Source organism: Sparus aurata, chromosome 5 (assembly GCF_900880675.1).
Source record: "Sparus aurata chromosome 5, fSpaAur1.1, whole genome shotgun sequence".
Classification (NCBI taxonomy): domain Eukaryota; kingdom Metazoa; phylum Chordata; class Actinopteri; order Spariformes; family Sparidae; genus Sparus; species Sparus aurata.
This window is the reverse complement of record NC_044191.1, coordinates 36540151-36563244: the sequence shown is the minus strand read 5'-3', so window position 1 is coordinate 36563244 and position 23094 is coordinate 36540151. Positions and strand designations below refer to the sequence as shown.

At 43.0% G+C, this 23094-nt stretch overlaps 2 protein-coding genes across 4 annotated transcripts in view; one reads left to right on the top strand and one right to left on the bottom strand.

Moving 5' to 3' along the window:
- Positions 1–23094, bottom strand: part of LOC115581335 (GTPase IMAP family member 8-like) — a 451552-nt gene that overhangs the window by 98243 nt on the left and 330215 nt on the right. The gene's annotated exons all lie outside the window — the stretch shown is intronic.
- spinb (spindlin b) lies at positions 952–21517 on the top strand. Of its 2 annotated transcripts, none has more exons than XM_030416420.1 (7): positions 952–1107; positions 6097–6469; positions 6978–7026; positions 7202–7296; positions 7512–7667; positions 7844–8077; positions 17291–21517. In XM_030416420.1, exons 2-7 carry the CDS (start codon positions 6418–6420, stop codon positions 17488–17490), a joined length of 786 nt encoding a protein of 261 aa, XP_030272280.1. In that variant the 5' UTR covers positions 952–1107; positions 6097–6417; the 3' UTR covers positions 17491–21517. The 2 variants fall into 2 exon arrangements, with proteins under 2 accessions (XP_030272280.1, XP_030272281.1); XM_030416421.1 differs by lacking the exon at positions 952–1107 and adding an exon at positions 5069–5994.

The window sequence follows — 23094 nt, the reverse complement described above, 5'->3', positions numbered from 1 at the left end:
ATAAATTTGAATTCATTCATTAATTTACTTTGAAATCATAATTATGTATTAGTGTAACATTTCCGTTTCAATAATCTGTACAAACAATGTGTCAATGACCAAATATTGTCAGGAACTGATGTTCAGGTCGTGTTTCCAGTACAATTCGAAGTCAGGCTACACTAACTGTTTTTTTTTATTATCATTATTATCGATTATTTATTCTATCTGTTAGATGTTAAATTAATTAGTTGTGTTTAAAAAAATTAAAAAAATGTCAGAATTGTCTGCATAGTTTCCTGAGGTGAAGCATCTCATCTTCTAGTTTCTTGTTTTGTCTGATCAACAGTCTAAAACCCAGAGATTCAGTTTAAAATGAATATTTTACAATCATAATGATGTTTTAACGATCAGTGATACTTACGTTCAATACTCGGCACCATTCGACAAGCTGGTTTAAAAGGGGTTTAAATAAATGCAGCATCTCCCGTGTGGCACTTCTGCTTCAAAATTACTTAATGATTAAATAAGAATAGCTGCAAAAATTGAGGTAAATCAATTAATCAAATGGCAGTTTACTAATCCTGTCAGCTCCACATTCAACACAGAGACACAGTGCAGTGGATGAAAACTAATGGAATTAATGATTTAGTACAATCCTAAGAAAAAAGCAAACTAAACAAGACATAAAAATAACCAAAGTGCTATTTACAACCATAGAAACAACAGCGGGACATTAACACGGTGTGTGCTGCAGATCTGAACTCACAGTGAGACATATTGGAATCAACAAAAGATGAAACTGATCAATTATATTGCACGTATATATATACACGTTATCTATTTTGCAGTAAATGTAATTTCACATGTGGTCATGTCTTCACAAACGTCTCTATCCGGATCTGAATTCATCAGTTTAGTATTTCTGCTTTATTTCGTAAAAGAAAAACAGCACACTGCATCAAAAACCCCGCTTTTATTTTGAAGGCCGCGCCGCCCCACTCCCGCCTTGCCTCCATTTTAGCGCAGCTAGCTTGACGCAGCGGAGAACCAAACGGAGGCAGAGCGGATCAATTTGGAGCGACGGCGGTTGATCGGGATTATGCGGCGACACTGATTGCTGCATCGGTAAGAAACTGCGGCCTCCGGCACCGCCGGACGAGCCGTTTAACGGGCCGTCTGTCCGCGTTGACGCGGTACCGCAGAGCAGCTAGCATAGCGCCAGGGCTTCTCCAGACCTCCCTCTCCCTTTGTTCGCTTGCGCCTTTTTTCCCTTTTTTTTTTTTTTGCGCTGATGCGGGTTTTTGTAAATAACGTTACTGGCGCAATATGGCTGCCGTGAGGGGGGCTGACCACTGATCTGTGCACATATTTAAATCGTGTGTGTGAGTGTGAGCAGCGGGGCAGGTTGTGTGTCAGGCAGGTAATGAGGAGGGTGAAGTGTGACCTCTGGCTGGTCATCTTCATCTTCATCATCATCTTCATCTTCATCATCATCAACCCAAACAAGCTGCACATCCACAACAGGTCCACTGAGAGAGGACAGCTGATGACAGGCTGCTGCTAGTGTAGTGTGACCTGAGACACACACACACACACACACACACACACACACACACACTGGACAGCACATTCACACTGTAAGAAAGACACCTTCTGTGTGTGTGTGTGTGTGTGTGTGTGTGTGTGTGTGTGTGTGTGAGGGCACTGAGCTGTCGGGTTGGTGTTGTGTGTCCTCTCTCAGGTGAGCTCAGGTGAGTCACTGAGGTGTGGATGTTGTTGACGTGATGTCATCAGACTGGATGCTGTGTGTGGCTCTGGTTCTGTGGATGTGGACCCACACTGATCGACTTCACTGCTGTACAACATCATCAACATATTACTGATGGTTATTTGGTACCAGAACAAGTTCTTCTGGAGTGTGTCAGTCTGACCCTCCATTGTGTTTAAATGAGGAGGTGGAGAGTGTGTGTGTGTGTGTGTGTGTGTGTGTGTGTGTGTGTGTGTGTGTGTGTGTGTGTGTGGTTTAGTTGAGAGCTCTATTGATTTGTGATTTAATGGACCCGCTCATGGAGAGACATTAAGCAGTACAGGCCTCTGAACTAACTTTGTTACGATGTTGTGGACGTTCAGCCTCTTCTTGTGTCAGCTGTCAGAACTCTGATGCAGAGATAAACAAATGAGTCATTTTGGATTCGACAAAGTTAGAATCATGTTTCTAAGGAAAAGAGACGCTGTTATTCTGCACCTTTCTACAAGCTCTGTAGGTGTATTAATTATGAAAATAATGATTTGTCTTCATAAAAATGTTGTTAGCTTGAATGAAGGTGCAGACGAGTGTCTTCAGGTTTGAGTAACAGCACTCAGAGCTCAGATCTGCTAAATTTCAGGAGCTCAGCCTGCAGTGAGCGGATGATCGCTCAGTCATTTTTCGAGGAGAGAAATAGTAACCCTGGTTACCGGGATGTTGCCTGTAACAAGCTTCCCTATTGGCTGTGCAAACTGTTCATTCCCAGCTGACTGAGTTCTTGTTAAGTAGCTTCCATTAACATATAAATTAAAAGTTTGTGATTGTGTTGAAGTCACTGATGTGATGAGACAACTTCTGTCTGACTGAGGAGCCACTTTAAGATCAGATAAACCTTTATTGATCCCTGGTGAGAGAACATGAAGCAAACAGTGAGGAACAAAACGGAGCAGACGGAGAGAAAAATGAATTAGGGAAGTAAACAAATAAATCACAGAGTAGAAGGAGTCTGTGTGCTTATAACATACCTGTACAATGTTCATGTAAATATGCAAACAGTTGCACCTTTCATCAGCCTGGAAGGTTTTGGATGACCTCATTGTAGGACACACCTACTTATTTTCATCCTGGAGTCCTGATTGGCCGATCAGGAGCTCCAGCTGTTTTGTGACATCCAAAGTGTTGAAGTGCTGATGTGAGAGGATCCGACGCAACTGGATTCGTTCCTGCTAGCGTGTCGACAGGAAGGATTATCTGGAGTCACTCAGTTTATTGTGAATTAAACATGTTGTTGACACGTGTGATCAGATTTGATCCCCTGACACTGCACACAACTCTGCAAAGATATCTGCAATTAACTGTCACAGAAGAAACCTGCAAACCTTCACACGTGAAACTGAGTGTTGGCTGAAACAAAAGAGGCCAAAGAATCCGCTGACACAACGTTTGATTATTTATTTCTATCTGCATCGACCGATGAGATCAACAGTCTTTAATTCTGCAGTGATTGTTGGAACTCTGCTTCACTGACACGTTTTCACTGTTTTCTGATGTATTTCTTCTTCTAATAGACGACATTAGGATTGATTGATGTTGGTTTGTTCCGATACACTATCAGACACGCCGCAAATACTTTCTTATATGCTGGAATCAGCATCAGCAATCCGAGAAGACTTAATGTATTTATCAGAAACAGGACATCGCTGCTTCCCAGCAGCAGCCTGTACACTTCAGAGTTGACACCGTTAGCTTAGCATTAGCCTGCAGCGTCACTTCCTGACTCCTCTCCTGTGTGATGAGGACAATCAGCTGACTGGTCCCAGGAGATGTTGGGTTGATTGTGTTGTCTGTGACGAGGGTTCATCCTGGACAGATTTGAAAAGAAAACATGATATGGTAACATCTCTAACCATGATGACATAATCGTTTGTAGCCTAAAATACATTTAGTTTTGATCCAGAACTGAAGTCAGTCAGCGTTCTGTCAGAACAAGTCAGCTGCAGCTTTGTGTTTGTAATGATGTGATGATGCCGACAGCAGCAGATCTGCTCCATCTGTCAATCTGAGAACCGATCAGCTTTAATCCCTCACATCAGAACTTTACCTCCTGCTGAGACTCTGACGTTCATCTGTCTCTCTGTGGCCTCATTCTGGTCTGGTCCTGGTCCCGGTCTGGTCCCGGTCTGGTCCCGGTCTGATGAGATCCTGTGCTGTTGTCGTGTTGTGTTGCTGCAGCAGTGCATGTGTGCGACCAGCTGCTCCTGTAGCAGCAGGTGTGTGTTTGTGTTGCAGTTGTTGTGGTTTCTGTGGTGCAGCCTGCAGCTCTGCAGAGCTCCTCTTAGCATGTTGGTTATTTTAGGAGAGAACATCAGGAGAGTCTCTGTGTGTCAGAGGGGAAATCGTCCTGTTTATATCGTTTGTGCAGAAGCAGCTGTGTGTGTGTGTGTGTGTGTGTGTGTGTGTGTGTGTGTGTGTGTGTGTGTGTGTGTGTGTGTGTGTGTGTGTGTGTGTGACCTTGTAAGACAGAATGTATCTCTGCTTATCAGACGACTTTCTCTCTGCTGCAGTTCGATTCAAGTTTATCCCGATTTTGAATGATCGTACGTGTGGAGTCTGTTTGGACACCAAATCACTGAGAACAGTCTTTTAATACTTGACGGTGGCCTTTTATATTTATCATGTCATGAGTTTTTATAGAGTTTATCGATAGACAGTGAGAAAGTCTTGTTGTGGCAAACAGACTCCAGAACAGCTGGTTCACATCTGACAACATTCTTACAATGACACTGACTCTGATTTACGTCAACTTGAGAATTAAAATATAAAGAAAGCGACGATGCGCGATAAAACCAATAATTACTTAGACTTAAATGTCATAACAACTGTGCAGTAGTGAATAGAGATAGATTTTCCTGCACATAATTTGTTGACTTTATTGACGTATCCAGTGTGAGGCGGTCTGTGGATCTGAACTCAGACCATCACCTTTGTCTTTGTTGTGTGAGAATCAAAAGAAACACAAAGATTGAACAGTTTGATTTCTTTCTAAAGCGAGCGAAGACGAGAGCCCGACCAAAACATCAGCTGCTCCATAACATGTGGATGTATCTGCCCGAAATGTTTTGTTTTCTTTCTTTAACATAACATAATTGTGAAAAAAGATACTTGGGGTGATTTATAAAATGTAAAATATCTGTCACATATGTTTGATCACCACATTTGAAGGATCATTGTAAACGTGTGTGTCGTCAGCTGATATATTTATGTTCTTTACTTCCATATGTCGAAACATTCAATCTCAAAGGTACTCTAACAATTAAAAATGACTCCAAGCAAACAAAAGGTTTTCGTATCAGACAACTTATGCACCCATACCAGTATATTTATGATGGTCCAGTATTGATTGATAAATCAGTCTCTGATGTGTAATAGATCAATAGACCTCCACTCATCAATAATAAATCCATAATGTAAAAAACACTAAGATAGTATGAAAGAGGAACTTGTTTAAGGGATGGTCTGATAAGTGAGTAAATACATTGTGTTGTAGTTCTAGTTGAATAATCACATATAATCATCACTAATGATAATCACTAACTGACAGAAAGAATATTGAATCTATTGAAGAATACTTGTGCTGTGGAGGTCCGAGGGGTGGAGAGGCTCCCCGACCTTTGACCTCCGACCCTGTGACCTGTGGTCGAGTCGGGGGTTAAACTTCTGTGTAAAGCGGTGATCGGGTTAGTCACAGAGCTCAGACTGAGGTAAACTCCTCAGACTCACATGTTTCCTGCCTCAGAGTTAAAGATTCACTCCGCTGGACAAACACTGATGATTTCAGCTGAAGGCCGAGAGAGCGAACAGAAAAGATGGCCGACGACTGAAGCAAACATGAAGAGAAGCGACCCGCTGCTAATTTCCTCCTTCAAAGACTCTCATTCAGGGTTTATATGAGGAGTAAACCTTTAAAGCCTGCAGTCAGGCGGCTCAGTCAGAAATCTCTGATCAGTTATATAAAACTGGGACGCTTTCTTTAACACGTCCACACACGAGCTCCTCACCTGTCAGACAACAGACAGTAAGCTTCAGCGTCCTCGGAGCTGCAACGATTATCTGATCAATCAATTCGTCGATCGTCAGAAAATTACCCAGCAACTGAGAAAAAAAATGGCAGAAATTCCTGAAACGAAACAGGATAAAAGATCTTAAATCTGTTTGGTTACAACGTGAGATTACCTGTGACTGTCAGACACAGACAGGAAGTAAAGGTTTGTTTGATGGCGACAGAATTCAGAACTTTTCTCGGGTCATGTGGAGATGAAGAAGACGGAACAATCACATTCTGCTCTGTGTCTGGTTTCCCTCCTCAGGCTGAACACGACGTTTCCTCATCGAGTCCATCAGCTGTGACGTCGCCTCAGTGTCCAGGTGTTAGTCTGTACCCAGCCTCTATGCAGCCTGTCCGGGGCCCGGCCTAATTCCTGGTGCACCTTCTTTCCCACCACCTCCTCCCTCCTTTCCCTACCCTCCTCCCCCCTGCCCCCTCCCTCCATCCTCACCCCCCCTCCACACACACACACACACACACACACACACACACACACACACCGCCCCCAGCCTGGTGTTACACACACCTACTAGCTTTTAGCCCGGACCGGCAGCCTGGCTGGCTGCCCCCCACAGGTGGATGAATGAAGACCCCATTCAAGAGCCCAGCGGCCCCGCGGCCCCGAGCAGACGGAGGTGAGTTACAAACACAGCAAACGCTAAAAATACTGATGACGTTAGTTTGAGGAACATGTTTGGTCTCTCTTCACCTGCGTCTGTTTCACCTGATCCAACAATTGAACCAGCAACACAAAGTGTCTAAAGTGCTAAAGTCTTACCTGCCAACATTGATCAGCTGTTTGAACACACTGTTTACACTGATTTCACCATTTACACTCCATTTATGAAAGAAGAAACATGTTATTGATCTAAACATGTCACATGTTACAAAGACACTAAACAGTAACAATATAGGCTACTTCTTTGTCCCCGTGGAGAAAGTCCCCAGACTCCCTTAACAAATGTGTCAGTTTAGTGAGTTGTTGAGTTGGAGACACTTTATAAACTCTGTGAAACTCTGTCTCTGACTCATTCTGCATTATTTGGACCTTCTTGTTCATTCAGCAGAAGTTCTACATGAACTTCTTTCTGCTTTGAGTAGAAACATGGTGACAGAAGCTGAATGTGAGTGTTTGTGTTTCAGGACATTCAGGCGTGTCTGCAAACATGATGAAGAAAAAGAACTCGCACAAGTAAGTCTGACGGACGAGTGGTGACCATCAATCAACAAGAGACTTTATCTCCAAAACCAAGTGTTACAGATCACTTCTTCTTCTTGTGTCTCCACCTCTCGTTTCATTTTGTTCCTTGTCATCTTCATCATCGGCTCCTCTCATCCTTCTGTTGTGATTTTCTCTCTCCCTGCAGGAAACAGAGGACCAGTGTTGGTCCCAGTAAGACTCTGGCTCAGCCCAGAAGGAGCATAGTGGGCTGCAGGATCCAGCACATCTGGAAGGAAGGCAGTAAGTTGGATTTAAGGAGCAGTTGAAAGCCAGTATGTCATGCTTGTGATTTAAGTTTCTTTTTTCAGTTCGGCTTTTCTAGCCATTTTTCAACATTTGGCTGAAAGAAGTCAGGTTCTGCTGTGTGTCTGCTGACGACTGTGAAACGTAAAAAACAGCTTTTCCTTCCTGTTCATCTCATGAATCTGTATAATTGTGTGTGTGCTTCCTCTCAGGTAAGTCGTCCCAGTGGAAGGGGACGGTCCTGGACCAGGTCCCTGTTAACCCCTCCCTCTACCTGATCAAATATGACGGCTTCGACTGCATCTACGGCCTGGAGCTGTACAGTGACGAGCGGGTGGTGGGGCTGGAGGTCCTGCCCGACAGAGTGGGTGAGGAAGAGGAGGAGAGAGAGTTTGATCCCAGCAGCATCTAGAGGACACACTAAAGCTCTGACTTATAGTTTTATTACACAGATAATTATATTTCGTTTTGTTTGGTGACTATAAGGAGGTGAGCTGATGATGTCAGTCTTAACTCCCTCTCTGCCTCTCTGTGATTGGTCCAGCTCCGGCCCGTGTGAGCGACTCGTTGCTGGCAGAGACGATGATCGGGAAGGCGGTGGAGCATATGTTCGAGACGGAGGACGGGCCGAAGGAGGAGTGGAGGGGGATGGTGTTGGCTCGAGCTCCCATCATGACCGCCTGGTTCTACATCACCTACGAGAAAGACCCAGTCCTCTACATGTACCAGCTGCTGGACGACTACAAGGAGGGAGACCTGCGCATCATGCCCGATTCCAGTGAGTGGGACACACTGGGCACCAGTAACAGCAGTAACACAAGTAACACAAGTAACAGCACTGACACAAGTAACACAAATAACAGCAGTAACACCAGTAACACAAGTAACAGCAGTAACACAAGTAACAGAAGGAACAACAGTAACACAAGTAACAGCAGTAACACAAGTAACAGCAGTAACACAAGTAACACAAGTAACACAAGTAACAGCAGTAACACAAGTAACAGCAGTAACATCAGAAACAGCAGTAACACAAGTAACAGCAGTAACACAAGTAACACAAGTAACAGCACTGACACAAGTAACACAAATAACAGCAGTAACACCAGTAACACAAGTAACAGCAGTAACACAAGTAACAGAAGGAACAACAGTAACACAAGTAACAGCAGTAACACAAGTAACAGCAGTAACAGCAGTAACACAAGTAACAGCAGTAACAGCAGAAATTTCAGAAACGGCAGTAACACCAGTAACACAAGTAACAGAAGGAACAACAGTAACACAAGTAACAGCAGTAACAGCAGTAACACAAGTTACAGCAGTAACACAAGTAACAGCACTGACACAAGTAACACAAATAACAGCAGTAACAGCAGAAACGGCAGTAACACAAGTAACAGAAGGAACAACAGTAACACAAGTAACAGCAGTAACAACAGTAACACAAGTAACAGAAGGAACAACAGTAACACAAGTAACAGAAGGAACAACAGTAACACAAGTAACAGCAGTAACACAAGTAACAGCACTGACACAAGTAACACAAATAACAGCAGTAACACAAGTAACAGCAGTAACACAAGTAACAGAAGGAACAACAGTAACACAAGTAACAGCAGTAACACAAGTTACAGAAGGAACAACAGTAACACAAGTAACAGCAGTAACAGAAGTAACAGCAGTAACACAAGTAACAGCAGTAACACAAGTAACAGCAGTAACACAAGTAACAGCAGTAACAGCAGTAACAGCAGTAACACAAGTAACAGAAGGAACAACAGTAACACAAGTAACAGCAGTAACAGAAGTAACAGCAGTAACAGCAGTAACAACAGTAACACAAGTAACAGCAGTAACAGCAGTAACAGCAGTAACAGCAGTAACACAAGTAACAGAAGGAACAACAGTAACACAAGTAACAGCAGTAACACAAGTAACAGCAGTAACACAAGTAACACCAGTAACACAAGTAACAGCAGTAACATCAGAAACAGCAGTAACAGCAGTAACACAAGTAACAGAAGGAACAACAGTAACACAAGTAACAGCAGTAACAGCAGTAACACAAGTAACAGAAGGAACAACAGTAACACAAGTAACAGCAGTAACACAAGTAACAGCAGTAACACAAGTAACAGCACTGACACAAGTAACACAAATAACAGCAGTAACAGCAGTAACACCAGTAACACAAGTAACAGCAGTAACACAAGTAACAGAAGGAACAACAGTAACACAAGTAACAGCAGTAACACAAGTAACAGCAGTAACATCAGAAACAGCAGTAACAGCAGTAACACAAGTAACAGAAGGAACAACAGTAACACAAGTAACAGCAGTAACACAAGTAACAGCACTGACACAAGTAACACAAATAACAGCAGTAACAGCAGTAACAACAGTAACACAAGTAACACCAGTAACACAAGTAACAGCAGTAACAGAAGTAACAGCAGTAACACAAGTAACAGCAGTAACAGCAGAAATTTCAGAAACGGCAGTAACACAAGTAACAGCAGTAACAGCAGAAATTTCAGAAACGGCAGTAACACAAGTAACACCAGTAACAGCAGAAACAGCAGTAACACAAGTAACACCAGTAACAGCAGAAACAGCAGTAACACAAGTAACACCAGTAACACAAGTAACAGCAGTAACAGCAGCAATTTCAGAAACGGCAGTAACACAAGTAACACCAGTAACACAAGTAACAGCAGTAACACAAGTAACAGCAGTAACACAAGTAACAGCAGTAACAGCAGAAACAGCAGTAACACAAGTAACAGCAGTAACAGCAGTAACACAAGTAACAGCAGTAACACCAGAAACACAAGTAACACCAGTAACACAAGTAACAGCAGTAACACAAGTAACAGCAGTAACACAAGTAACAGCAGTAACACCAGAAACAGCAGTAACACCAGTAACACCAGTAACACGAGTAACAGCAGTAACACCAGTAACAGCAGTAACAGCAGAAACACCAGTAACACCAGTAACAGCAGTAACAGCAGAAACACAAGTAACAGCAGTAACACCAGTAACAGCAGTAACACCAGTAACAACAGTAACACCAGTAACAGCAGTAGCAGCAGTAGCACCAGTAACACAAGTAACACCAGTAACACCAGTAACAGCAGTAACAGCAGAAACACCAGTAACACCAGTAACAGCAGTAACACCAGTAACAGCAGTAACAGCAGTAACACCAGTAACAGCAGTAACACCAGTAACAGCAGTAGCACCAGTAACAGCAGTAACAGCAGTAACACAAGTAACAGCAGTAACACCAGTAACAGCAGTAACACCAGTAACAACAGTAACACAAGTAACAGCAGTAACAGCAGAAATTTCAGAAACGGCAGTAACACAAGTAACACCAGTAACACAAGTAACAGCAGTAACACAAGTAACAGCAGTAACACAAGTAACAGCAGTAACAGCAGAAACAGCAGTAACACAAGTAACAGCAGTAACAGCAGTAACAGCAGTAACACAAGTAACACCAGTAACACCAGAAACACAAGTAACACCAGTAACACCAGTAACACAAGTAACAGCAGTAACACAAGTAACAGCAGTAACACAAGTAACAGCAGTAACACCAGAAACAGCAGTAACACCAGTAACAGCAGTAACACCAGTAACAGCAGTAACAGCAGAAACACCAGTAACACCAGTAACAGCAGTAACAGCAGAAACAGCAGAAACACAAGTAACAGCAGTAACACCAGTAACAGCAGTAACACCAGTAACAACAGTAACACCAGTAACAGCAGTAGCAGCAGTAGCACCAGTAACACAAGTAACACCAGTAACACCAGTAACAGCAGTAACAGCAGAAACACCAGTAACACCAGTAACAGCAGTAACACCAGTAACAGCAGTAACAGCAGTAACACCAGTAACAGCAGTAACACCAGTAACAGCAGTAGCACCAGTAACAGCAGTAACAGCAGTAACACAAGTAACAGCAGTAACACAAGTAACAGCAGTAACACCAGTAACAGCAGTAACACCAGTAACAACAGTAACACAAGTAACAGCAGTAACAGCAGTAACAGCAGTAACACCAGTAACAACAGTAACACAAGTAACAGCAGTAACAGCAGTAACAGCAGAAACACAAGTAACAGCAGTAACACCAGTAACAGCAGTAACACCAGTAACAACAGTAACACCAGTAACAGCAGTAGCAGCAGTAGCACCAGTAACACAAGTAACACCAGTAACACCAGTAACACCAGTAACACCAGTAACACCAGTAACACCAGTAACAGCAGTAACAGCAGTAACACCAGTAACAGCAGTAACAGCAGTAACACCAGTAACAGCAGTAACACCAGTAACAGCAGTAACACCAGTAACAGCAGTAACAGCAGAAATTTCAGAAACGGCAGTAACACCAGAAACAGCAGTAACACAAGTAACAGCAGTAACACAAGTAACAGCAGTAACGCCAGAAACAGCAGTAACACAAGTAACAGCAGTAACAGCAGTAACACAAGTAACAGCAGTAACACAAGTAACACCAGTAACACAAGTAACAGCAGTAACACAAGTAACAGCAGTAACAGCAGTAACACAAGTAACAGCAGTAACACCAGAAACAGCAGTAACACAAGTAACAGCAGTAACAGCAGTAACACAAGTAACAGCAGTAACACCAGAAACAGCAGTAACACAAGTAACACCAGTAACACCAGTAACAGCAGAAACACCAGTAACAGCAGTAACACCAGTAACAGCAGTAACAGCAGAAATTTCAGAAACAGCAGTAACACAAGTAACAGCAGTAACACAAGTAACACCAGTAACACAAGTAACAGCAGTAACACAAGTAACAGCAGTAACAGCAGTAACACAAGTAACAGCAGTAACACCAGAAACAGCAGTAACACAAGTAACACCAGTAACACCAGTAACAGCAGAAACACCAGTAACAGCAGTAACACCAGTAACAGCAGTAACAGCAGAAACACCAGTAACACCAGTAACAGCAGTAACAGCAGTAGCAGCAGTAGCACCAGTAACACAAGTAACACCAGTAACACCAGTAACAGCAGTAACAGCAGAAACACCAGTAACACCAGTAACAGCAGTAACAGCAGTAACACAAGTAACAGCAGTAACACCAGTAACAGCAGTAACAGCAGTAACAGCAGTAACAGCAGTAACACCAGTAACAGCAGTAACACCAGAAACAGCAGTAACACAAGTAACAGCAGTAACAGCAGTAACAGCAGAAATTTCAGAAACGGCAGTAACACAAGTTACACCAGTAACACAAGTAACAGCAGTAACACAAGTAACAGCAGTAACAGCAGTAACACCAGTAACAGCAGTAACACCAGAAACACCAGTAACACCAGTAACAACAGTAACACAAGTAACAGCAGTAACAGCAGAAATTTCAGAAACGGCAGTAACACCAGAAACAGCAGTAACACAAGTAACAGCAGTAACACAAGTAACAGCAGTAACGCCAGAAACAGCAGTAACACAAGTAACAGCAGTAACAGCAGTAACAGCAGAAATTTCAGAAACAGCAGTAACACAAGTAACAGCAGTAACACAAGTAACACCAGTAACACAAGTAACAGCAGTAACACAAGTAACAGCAGTAACAGCAGTAACACAAGTAACAGCAGTAACACCAGAAACAGCAGTAACACAAGTAACACCAGTAACACCAGTAACAGCAGAAACACCAGTAACAGCAGTAACACCAGTAACAGCAGTAACAGCAGAAACACCAGTAACACCAGTAACACCAGTAACAGCAGTAACAGCAGTAGCAGCAGTAGCACCAGTAACACAAGTAACACCAGTAACACCAGTAACAGCAGTAACAGCAGAAACACCAGTAACACCAGTAACAGCAGTAACAGCAGTAACACAAGTAACAGCAGTAACACCAGTAACAGCAGTAACAGCAGTAACAGCAGTAACAGCAGTAACACCAGAAACAGCAGTAACACAAGTAACAGCAGTAACAGCAGTAACAGCAGAAATTTCAGAAACGGCAGTAACACAAGTTACACCAGTAACACAAGTAACAGCAGTAACACAAGTAACAGCAGTAACAGCAGTAACACAAGTAACAGCAGTAACACCAGAAACACCAGAAACACCAGTAACACCAGTAACACCAGTAACACCAGTAACACCAGTAACACCAGTAACAGCAGTAACAGCAGAAACACCAGTAACACCAGTAACACCAGTAACAGCAGTAGCACCAGTAACAGCAGTAACAGCAGTAACACAAGTAACAGCAGTAACAGCAGTAACAGCAGTAACACAAGTAACAGCAGTAACACAAGTAACAGCAGTAACACAAGTAACAGCAGTAACACCAGTAACAGCAGTAACAGCAGTAACACAAGTAACAGCAGTAACACCAGAAACAGCAGTAACACAAGTAACAGCAGTAACAGCAGTAACAGCAGAAACACCAGTAACACCAGTAACACCAGTAACAGCAGTAACAGCAGTAACACAAGTAACAGCAGTAACACAAGTAACAGCAGTAACACCAGTAACACCAGTAACAGCAGTAACAGCAGTAACACAAGTAACAGCAGTAACACCAGAAACAGCAGTAACACAAGTAACAGCAGTAACACCAGAAACAGCAGTAACACAAGTAACACCAGTAACACCAGTAACACAAGTAACAGCAGTAACACCAGTAACACCAGTAACAGCAGAAACAGCAGTAACACCAGTAACAGCAGTAACACCAGTAACAGCAGTAACAGCAGTAGCAGCAGTAACACAAGTAACACAAGTAACAGCAGTAACAGCAGAAATTTCAGAAATGGCAGTAACACAAGTAACACAAGTAACAGCAGTAACACCAGTAACAGCAGAAACACCAGTAACATCAGTAACACAAGTAACACAAGTAACAGCAGTAACACCAGTAACAGCAGAAACACCAGTAACATCAGTAACACCAGTAACACCAGTAAAAGAAGTAACAGAAGTAGCACCAGTAACACCAGTAACAGAAGTAACAGCAGTAGCAGAAGTAACAGCAGTAACAGAAGTAACAGCAGTAACAGAAGTAACAGCAGTAACACCAGTAACACCAGTAACACCAGTAGCACCAGTAACACCAGTCATCATTGGCTACATCTAGATATACACTAATTTTCCAGTATTATTCTGAACACAACAATAATCAGGATTTGTAGCTGCTCATGTAAACAGCTTGATCCTAATTAGACCGTGTTAATGTGGACATGTGAGCGCCTCAGCCGAGGTTTTTGTTTTCAGTTTGCGACATGTGAGCTCTTCCTGTTAACACTCAGCTCTGTGCGCTGTTGCAAACCAGCCAACAGTTTGAAGAGCGGTGGTAGAGAAGAGCCCACATCTCTGCTCAGAAGGATTTTAAACATTATGTTTTTGGATATGTGTTGTACGCTTGTCGGGGGCGATATTCAGCTTTTTCTGATTATCAGTATCTGTGATTTTTCTGTCAGATTGCTGATAAAATCATTTAAAATGTGCGACTTTGGCTCTGACGCAGCATCGTCTCACACGTCGCGCCCACAACATCATCATGATTGTAACACGTCACAGTGAACAGCCTGTAAACACTGAATAATCTGAATCTGTATCTAGTAACTACCTGCACCAAATACATGCCATGAAGAGGAAATATAAAGTACTAGAAAAGGAAATCCTCTGTTTTCAGTCTTATTTATTTTCTTATAATCTGTGTTGGCTCTGAAAGCGTCACATCAGTCGACTCCTGATCAGAAGAAGGTGGCTGAATGAGTTTAAGATGGAAACAAATCTCATTTTGAAGCAGATATTTTCCATATTTTGACGACACAAATAACATGTTAGGGTTCCTTTTATCAAGTTAACACAGCAGCTCGTAAACTGGAATATTAATTTTCATTTGCCATGTTAACAACTTAGTTTGAATATTGTCTTCATTTTTATTTAGTTTAGTTTTTGTCATGAAAAGGTAAATTCATATTTTTCACTGTAGTTTGTGATGATGAAATGATTCATCGTCAGGCTGCTTGTTGCAGACAGAAGCTGCTACGCCACTAAAACCCAGGGCCCGTATTCACAAAGAATCTTAAGGCTAAAGGTAGCTCCTAACAGGCGAATTTAGGAGCAACTCCTAAAAATAATGGGCGTGTCAGTCGTAACTTTAGGACTCCTAATTTTTGAAAATAAGAGTTATTCACAAAACATTTTAAGCCTAAAAGTAGCACATAAGTCTGGGAGACCTTAGAAGTAGTCCAGAGGACTCCTAACTCGCTAAGACCTGGTCACAGCCGAATGTTTTGGAGACGCTAAATAACAGGGAATTATTAAAACGATGTCGGATGGACAGTGAAGGGATTGAAGTTGTGGTTGAGTTGGTGAGGGACGCAATAACGTTCCCAACCAACCGAAGCAATCCAATAACGCCGGAGTTAAAATGTTTGGCAACACTATGGTATTTGGCTATGGGGAAAATGCAGCTCTTCGCACGGGACTAGTATTACCTGGGAACATCAAATGATTTAGAAATTATCCCACCACGTCTGTGTTTCGTGCAGCGCACTCGCACAGGATAAGCGAAGTCTGTGTTTTAACTCAAATTTACTGACATTATGCCCCGGGTTGATCGCACCGGAGCTCTTGTTGGAGCAGCACAACGGTTAGATATGGATATTTTTAATATAATAACTGGTGAGCCTGTTGAAAGATGGAAAAATGTTCCTTACCGCATGCTGCCATGCATGTAATCCATCTAATCATCTTTCGAGATTTCGCTCTTCTGATGAGCCTCCTGAATTTGCACCCAAAATGCTGTCAAAACTTTATAATTCCCAACGCAGCCTCCATAATTCTTAACCGGGAAAAAGGCAGAAAAAATGTGTGGAAAACACAAAAAAACTTTAAGAAAAACAAAAAACGACCCCAAATCACAGAGATGTCGATTCGCACAGGACTAATATTATCACATGACTTCTGTGTTTGGTGAAATATGGCAGGTAATTTGCAGTGCATTACTCTTTACAAATTACGGAAATGGCTGATTCGCATGGGATTAAGATCACAGACGACCTCCGCAATTATTACAAATTACTGGAGGTCCCCAGGTTATAGTCCCGTACAAATAGGGCTTTTGACAATCGGAAAAAGTTGCATTCCATCAATACACAAATTGTCTTTGACACATTATACAATGTACTGGACATTGTTGGGAAATGGCCCGGATCAACACACGATTCCCGTATTTTAATGGAGAGTGGTTTGACGCAGCTTTTCGAGCAAATGCCGCTTTTATTGGCAATACACGTTTTTCATAGCAATCTTCTAATTTGTAATTTTTGTCCAAATTATTAGTTTTAGTTTTTTTTTTTTTGTGTGGGGGGGGGGGGGGGGGGGGGGGCGGTGCACTTAATTCTCCTCATAAAAACATTTCTTTATCCAATATGTTTTCATAGGCTTTGTCATGGGCTTGTGGGCAACTTCCTTATTTTCACTTCATGCATTGTGTAGCCTAAATGAATTTTCAACGAGCTGCTCTGTCACTCAACAACCAATCACCGTTGTCACCGCTTCTAAGTGCGTCCTTATAAAATGACGTCATCCATAGCAACAGAGAGTTACTTCTAGTTTAGGAGTTCACTGTTTTCATAACTAAAAGTAGGTCTCAGCAGCTTTGTGAATTACTTTTAAGAAACGACTCCTACATAAAAACTTTTAGCCCGATTTAGGAGTCCTCCTAACGTTGAGATAAAAGTCTTTGTGAATACGGGCCCAGATGTCTTTGTTCTGTCATCGCCGTCTTCAGTCCACAGGGGGCGCCAGAGTCAGAAAGAAATCAAAGTTCCTTTTAGCAGCTTTAACAAATGAATATCTTCTGATGTTGACTTCTCACATTCAGTTTAATGTTCATCTAAACCACCTTTCTGCATTGAATTGATTGTAAAACTATAACTGTTTCTCCGTCTCTGTGTTTCTGTAGATGACAGCGTGGCGGCGGAGCGGGAGCCCGGCGAGGTGGTCGACAGTCTGGTGGGCAAACAGGTGGAGTACGCCAAAGAGGACGGCGGGAAGCGGTCGGGGATGGTCATCCACCAGGTAGAGGCCAAGCCCTCCGTCTACTTCATCAAGTTCGACGACGACTTCCACATCTACGTCTACGACCTGGTCAAGACCTCCTAAGGCCACAAAACCTGGTCCAGGACCCCAAAAAAGACTTATCGAGACCTGCCTAGACCCCCAGAAAACCCACCAAACCCCTGCACCACTGAAGACCAACTCCAGCTGAACTTAAACATCCTGAGACTCCTGAGACAGATGATATCCACACTTTACTTGTTCTTTTGTGAAACGCCTTAAAACAAGATAATAATTCTGGAAGCTCCACCAAGACGGGACAACTACAGTCCAGCTCCAAGACTCAGAGAGGTGAAACCAGTCATCATCATCCATCAGATTTCTTTAGACTCTTTATGGATACTTCCTCTGACATAAAACCGGTTCAAAAAGAAGACCAGACCAATCACAAAAATCTGATCTGGTTCAGCTCGAGACGTCCAGAGATCTGTGCGGACACGATGCTGCGACGCCTCCAGAGGAAGTGAAAAGCTCTCCTGACACAAATATAATTCATTGAAGCATAAAAGCAGGTCGACAGTGAACAGAAAGAACTCCTCCACCTTTTCCTGAAACCCTGTCAGACCGTCTGAGTCCTTCGCTGTCAGAGGAGGGGGGACGGGTCTGAGTCTGCCGGGGTTAATGAAGGGACGGGACTTCAGGCTGAACCAACGTCTGTCTTCATCTACATTTACAGAAGCTGTGAGTGGACACACAGGAGTGTCCAATCACAGAGCATTTTACTGACCCCGCCTCCCTGCAGGTCACCTGTTGACCAACTAAGACACTGAGTGGACGCAGTGGAAGAACCAGAGGACACAGACTCTTTTCTTTCTCCATTCTCATTTGTCTTTTTCCTGTTGATGCCTACATTACCCAGAATGACTTGAGGCGTGACATCAGAGGGTCGGAGAGGCTCAGCTGTCAGACGTACGAGCTGTGTTTGTTTGGCTGCATCAGTCGGTCCAGTGTAGCATCGCTAGCTGTCAAACTGTCGCAGGCTCAGTTTGAGTAGCTAATGCTAACGATGCTAACGGGCTGTTTTAAAGTTGAATTAAGAGCAAAACTTAAAACTTTGCCCCAGTTTCTGCAGCTCCAGCTGATTTCCGTGCTGATGTTCTACGGCTGAACTCGACATGTTTATATTCGTGCCAACATATTTTTGTTTTTTTAAAGTATTAAAGGAACAGTTCGCCCAAGAATGGAGCCTCACAGTAAAACAGCATTCTGCTAAACAAATTAAGCAGCTGAGACTTGATTTAAAACATCAGAAGTCTCCATCAGCTCGTCTGCTGTGATCTCAGTCTGCAGGAGAGACACATCACAACCTGATCTCAGAACAGATTTACAGCCTTGATGTGCAGTTGAGCTCACTCTTCGAACTCAGCTGAGAAAAGGGTGTGAACGACGTCTCGTGGCGTCTCGTGGCGTCTCGTGGCGTCTGGAGACTCTGATCGAAGCAGACGAGCTGGACGGAGATATTTTATGTTTTTTTGTTTTTCTTCTTGTTTTTTTTTTAACATTTTTGGATGAATTGTTCCTTCCAGTTAGTGTTTTAGACTCTCGACAACCAGGATGAAAACGATGCTAATGTAATGTGATCTTTTCCTGGACAGGGAAACGGTATTTTGGGAAATCGTCTCGTTTGTCTGATGAGATTGTTGAGATGTTCGGAAACACTTTGAATTCTTGTTGAACATTAATAATCAGTGTATTGTGTTGGATTGAAATGGTTTATAACACTTTGTCTTGTAGTTGGAAGCAGATATGAAGTCGTGTTTATTTATGTACAGTATTTATAACAATCATAACTTCTATGTCGACATATTGTAAATTATTACAACTATGTTTTACTATATTGTCATTTATGATCTGCTTATAGGTGGGACAACAGGACTGTCTGTCTACAGGAGGACTCACAGTTATTTCACATTAATGTGCGTTTGCAGCTACATCATCGTGTTATAAACCATTTATGACGTGTTCACTGCTTATTAATGTTGATAAAGTGCTGAGTTTCTCTTCTGACCCTGACGACAAGATTCCCAAAACATGCGAATGTTCCTTTAACGTCCTGAGTTAAATGGAACTGAAACGAATCAGCTGACTGACACATCAAACTGTCATCATGCCCCGCCCCCCTTGTCTGAGTGCTGTTCTCTGATTGGTTGGACTCCCCCCAGATCGTTAAGGACCAAATTTGCCTGCTGTGTTCGTCTGTTGGACGTTGATTTATAGTTTCCTTGTTGTTGTTGTAAAGCTCCGCCTCTTCTTCTTGTTTCTTATCGCCGCGCTGTAAACTTTCTTGTTGTTTGTACGAGCTGACACGAACATGGCCGCCGTCTCCCTGAACGATCTTTCCCCTCTCTGTTCTGTCCTGTGTGTTCTGTACATGCTGTCAGCTGCTGAGACTGAAGATCTGATCTGAGCTCAGCTGCAATGATCGGGATGATTATTGATTATTGACATATCTGATGTGATGCTGTAGGACTCCTCCTTCACAGTCAGAGTCCAGTCGGTGGCGCTGGCAGAACTCCTCTCACATCCTCATGAGCATAAACAGCCATGTTGCCTGATCCACGTCTCATGTGCCTGAAGGGACTCAGAGATCTCACACTAAATGTTTCAGAGAACCTCAGTGTTCTGACTGGAGTTCTGGTTAGAGTCCGAGTTGTGGCGTTCCAGAACCATTCATGCAGTCGTGGAGAGCGTTTCCTCTGATTTTCAGATCAAATCTCTGTTCTACAATCTGCTGTTTGAAACTGAGACGGGTTTAAAAGCTCTCTGGTTCTACAACATGGAGACATACATTCTCATAGTGGAACCCACATGTTCTGATTCTGGAACACGTCCAGTCGGGGATGAATTCTCCATCTCAGTTTTGGATATTCTTGTGCTGTTGTTGCTTTAGTGCTGTTCTGGTATCTGTCTTTCAGTCAGACCCATAATAATACTTTTGTTTCTTGACTTGACAGCTTCAGATTCTAGAACTCTTCTGGTTCTGTGACACTTTAGATCCTGTGCTGTTATTCTAAGAGTTGAGTATGAAGCGCGTCCGTTACTCTGGAGTTTATCACATTCCTTCCTGTTCTGGAATCGATTTAAATTCCTGAAATCCAAATCCACAAATACTAGAACGTGTTTTCATGTCCCACACGTTGTGATTCTAGAACACGTCTCATGGCGGCCCGAGTCCGTTTTAAATAATTCCACTGATCTCACCAAAACATTTCGGACTCCATCTTTAGTGATCGTCCTCTGGACTCAGAACTAATCAGACAGAGTTCTGCAGCCCGGCCCGTCGGTGCTGGAACAGCGTGAGGGAAGAACTGCTCCTTTAATCGGCTCACCTGCTCTGTTGGCCGTCCTTCGCTCTGATTGGCTCTTCTCGTCTGTCTCTGGTTCCTCTGTTCTCTAACTTTATTCCTGTTGGACCGCTCAGCCGTGGTGTCTGATAACTGTCACGGTTACCCACAATGCACCAGGCTCCAGGTTCTGTTGAGACCGTACAGACTCCTGGGGGGATCAGTCGTCTGTTCAGGAGCCGAGTAGTATTTTACAGAAACATTGATCTGTAGTGTGTGTGTGACTGACTGTGTGTGTGTGTGACTGACTGTGTGTGTGTGTGTGTGTGTGTGTGTGTGTGTGTGTGTGTGTGTGTGTGTGTGTGTGTGTTCAGAGCAGTGTTGTTTTTGCATGCCTATATAGCTCTCAGTGTAAATCGATGTGAGTTGCATGTCCGTGTAGTTTTCAGTTGTTCGGCTGATTCTGTCCGTTGTGGCTTTCGGTGCCTTTTCGTTTAACCTCAGTTTGTTTTTCTCTCTGTTTTATTTTGTACCGTGCGTCCCTGAGGCGGCTGTTTTTTGGGGTTTTTGAGCAAAAAAATAAAACATGAAAACAAAGAATATCCCCTTCAAACAGAACTGATGGCAGTTATTTTCATGTTGTGACCACCGAGGTGATGACGGGTGTGAATTCTGTTTTTGGGTGGATTGTCCCTTTAAAGAGTGCCAACTACAGATGCCAGTGTTGTACAGCAGTGAAAAGCTCACACTATTTACTAAAATAAACCATTTCTCTGTTGTTTTTTTCACTCCTGACTCACTTCTGTCTGTTTTCTTTACATCTGATGAAGTGTTAAAGAGATGGATCAGAACAGACGGACACACAGGAACAACTCACTGACCGCAGCAGCAACAATATAAATGTACAAATATTTCTTTTATGTCTTTTTAATAATATTTAATATTGCAGATATAAGTCAGACAATGTGCAGCTATAAGATATTAATTTAATCATGTATAACTTTATCAACACAATCTGAAAATATATCAAGTTACAGAAAACAATAATAAGAAGAAGACGTTTTATTTTCTCTGCAGTCTGAACGATGGCTCACATCCAGAGGAATGTTTTTATCAGTTATACGAGTCCGTTCACATGAAGTCGGACTCGGAGGGTTTTTAGTTTATAGACTCAATAAATTAGAACAGTGACGCTGACAGGAGGTCAAACTGACTTCTGGAACTGGACAGATTGTTGTGTGTTAAAAGTCAAATCTTCTCAGCAGACTCATCTGGTTAAACCTCGACATGAAGACGATTGTTGCTGTGAACATCCATCTTGGTTCTGGTTGGTTCTGTCTCATGGTGTTAGTGGGTCAGTAAGTCGCTCAGTGTTACTCGGCTACATTTATCTGCCAGCTGGAGTTACTTTACATGTCAGGATTGTACAAACCGTTTGGCTCGGTTGGCAGAGCAGCGTCCCGTGTACAGAGGCTGTGTCCTCGCTGCAGCAGACCGGGTTGGACTCTCGGTCCGGGCCCTCTGCTGCGTGTCGCTCTGACTCTCTCTCATCCTGTTTCCTGTCACCTCTTCAGCTAACATGTCAATGAAGCCATAAAAGGCCCCAAAACATTCTTTAAAACGTGTTACTTGGCTGCAGATTAAACTATTAAAGTGTCAGTAATAATATTTTATTCTGCCAAACAAGTGCACGTCCTGTTCATACTTCTGTACTGCTGCTTTAGTGAAGAGAAGTAATGTTGTTAGATTTGTTTTAGAAGACGTCTTTAAAGTTAGCTCTTATTGATATTATAATACAAACATAAACGGATCAGGCAGAACATTATGACCACATGCCTGATACTGTGTTGGTCCCCTTCTGCTGCCAGAACAGCGCTGACCCGTCGAGGCATGGACTCCACTGGACCCCTGCAGGAGTTCTGTGGTATCTGGCACCAAGATGTCAGCAGCAGGTCCTTTAAGTCCTGTAAGTTGCGAGGTGGGCCCTCCATGGATCGGACTTGTTTGTCCAGCACATCCCACAGATGCTCAGTTGGACTGAGATCTGGAGAATTTGGAGGCCAAATCAACACCTCAAACTTGTTGTTGTGCTCCGCAAACCATCATGAACCATTTTTGCTTTGTGGCTCATTATCCTGCTGAAGAGGCCACAGCCATCAGCGAATACTGTTTCCATGAAAGGGTGTTCATGTTCTGCAACACTGAGGTAGGTGGTACGTGTCAGAGTCACACCACATGGATGGCAGGACCCGAGGTTTCCCAGCAGAACATCACCCAAAGCATCACACTGTCTTCTTCCCATAGTGCACCCTGGTGCCATGTGTTCCCCAGGTGAGTGACGCACACGCACCCGGACATCCAGGTG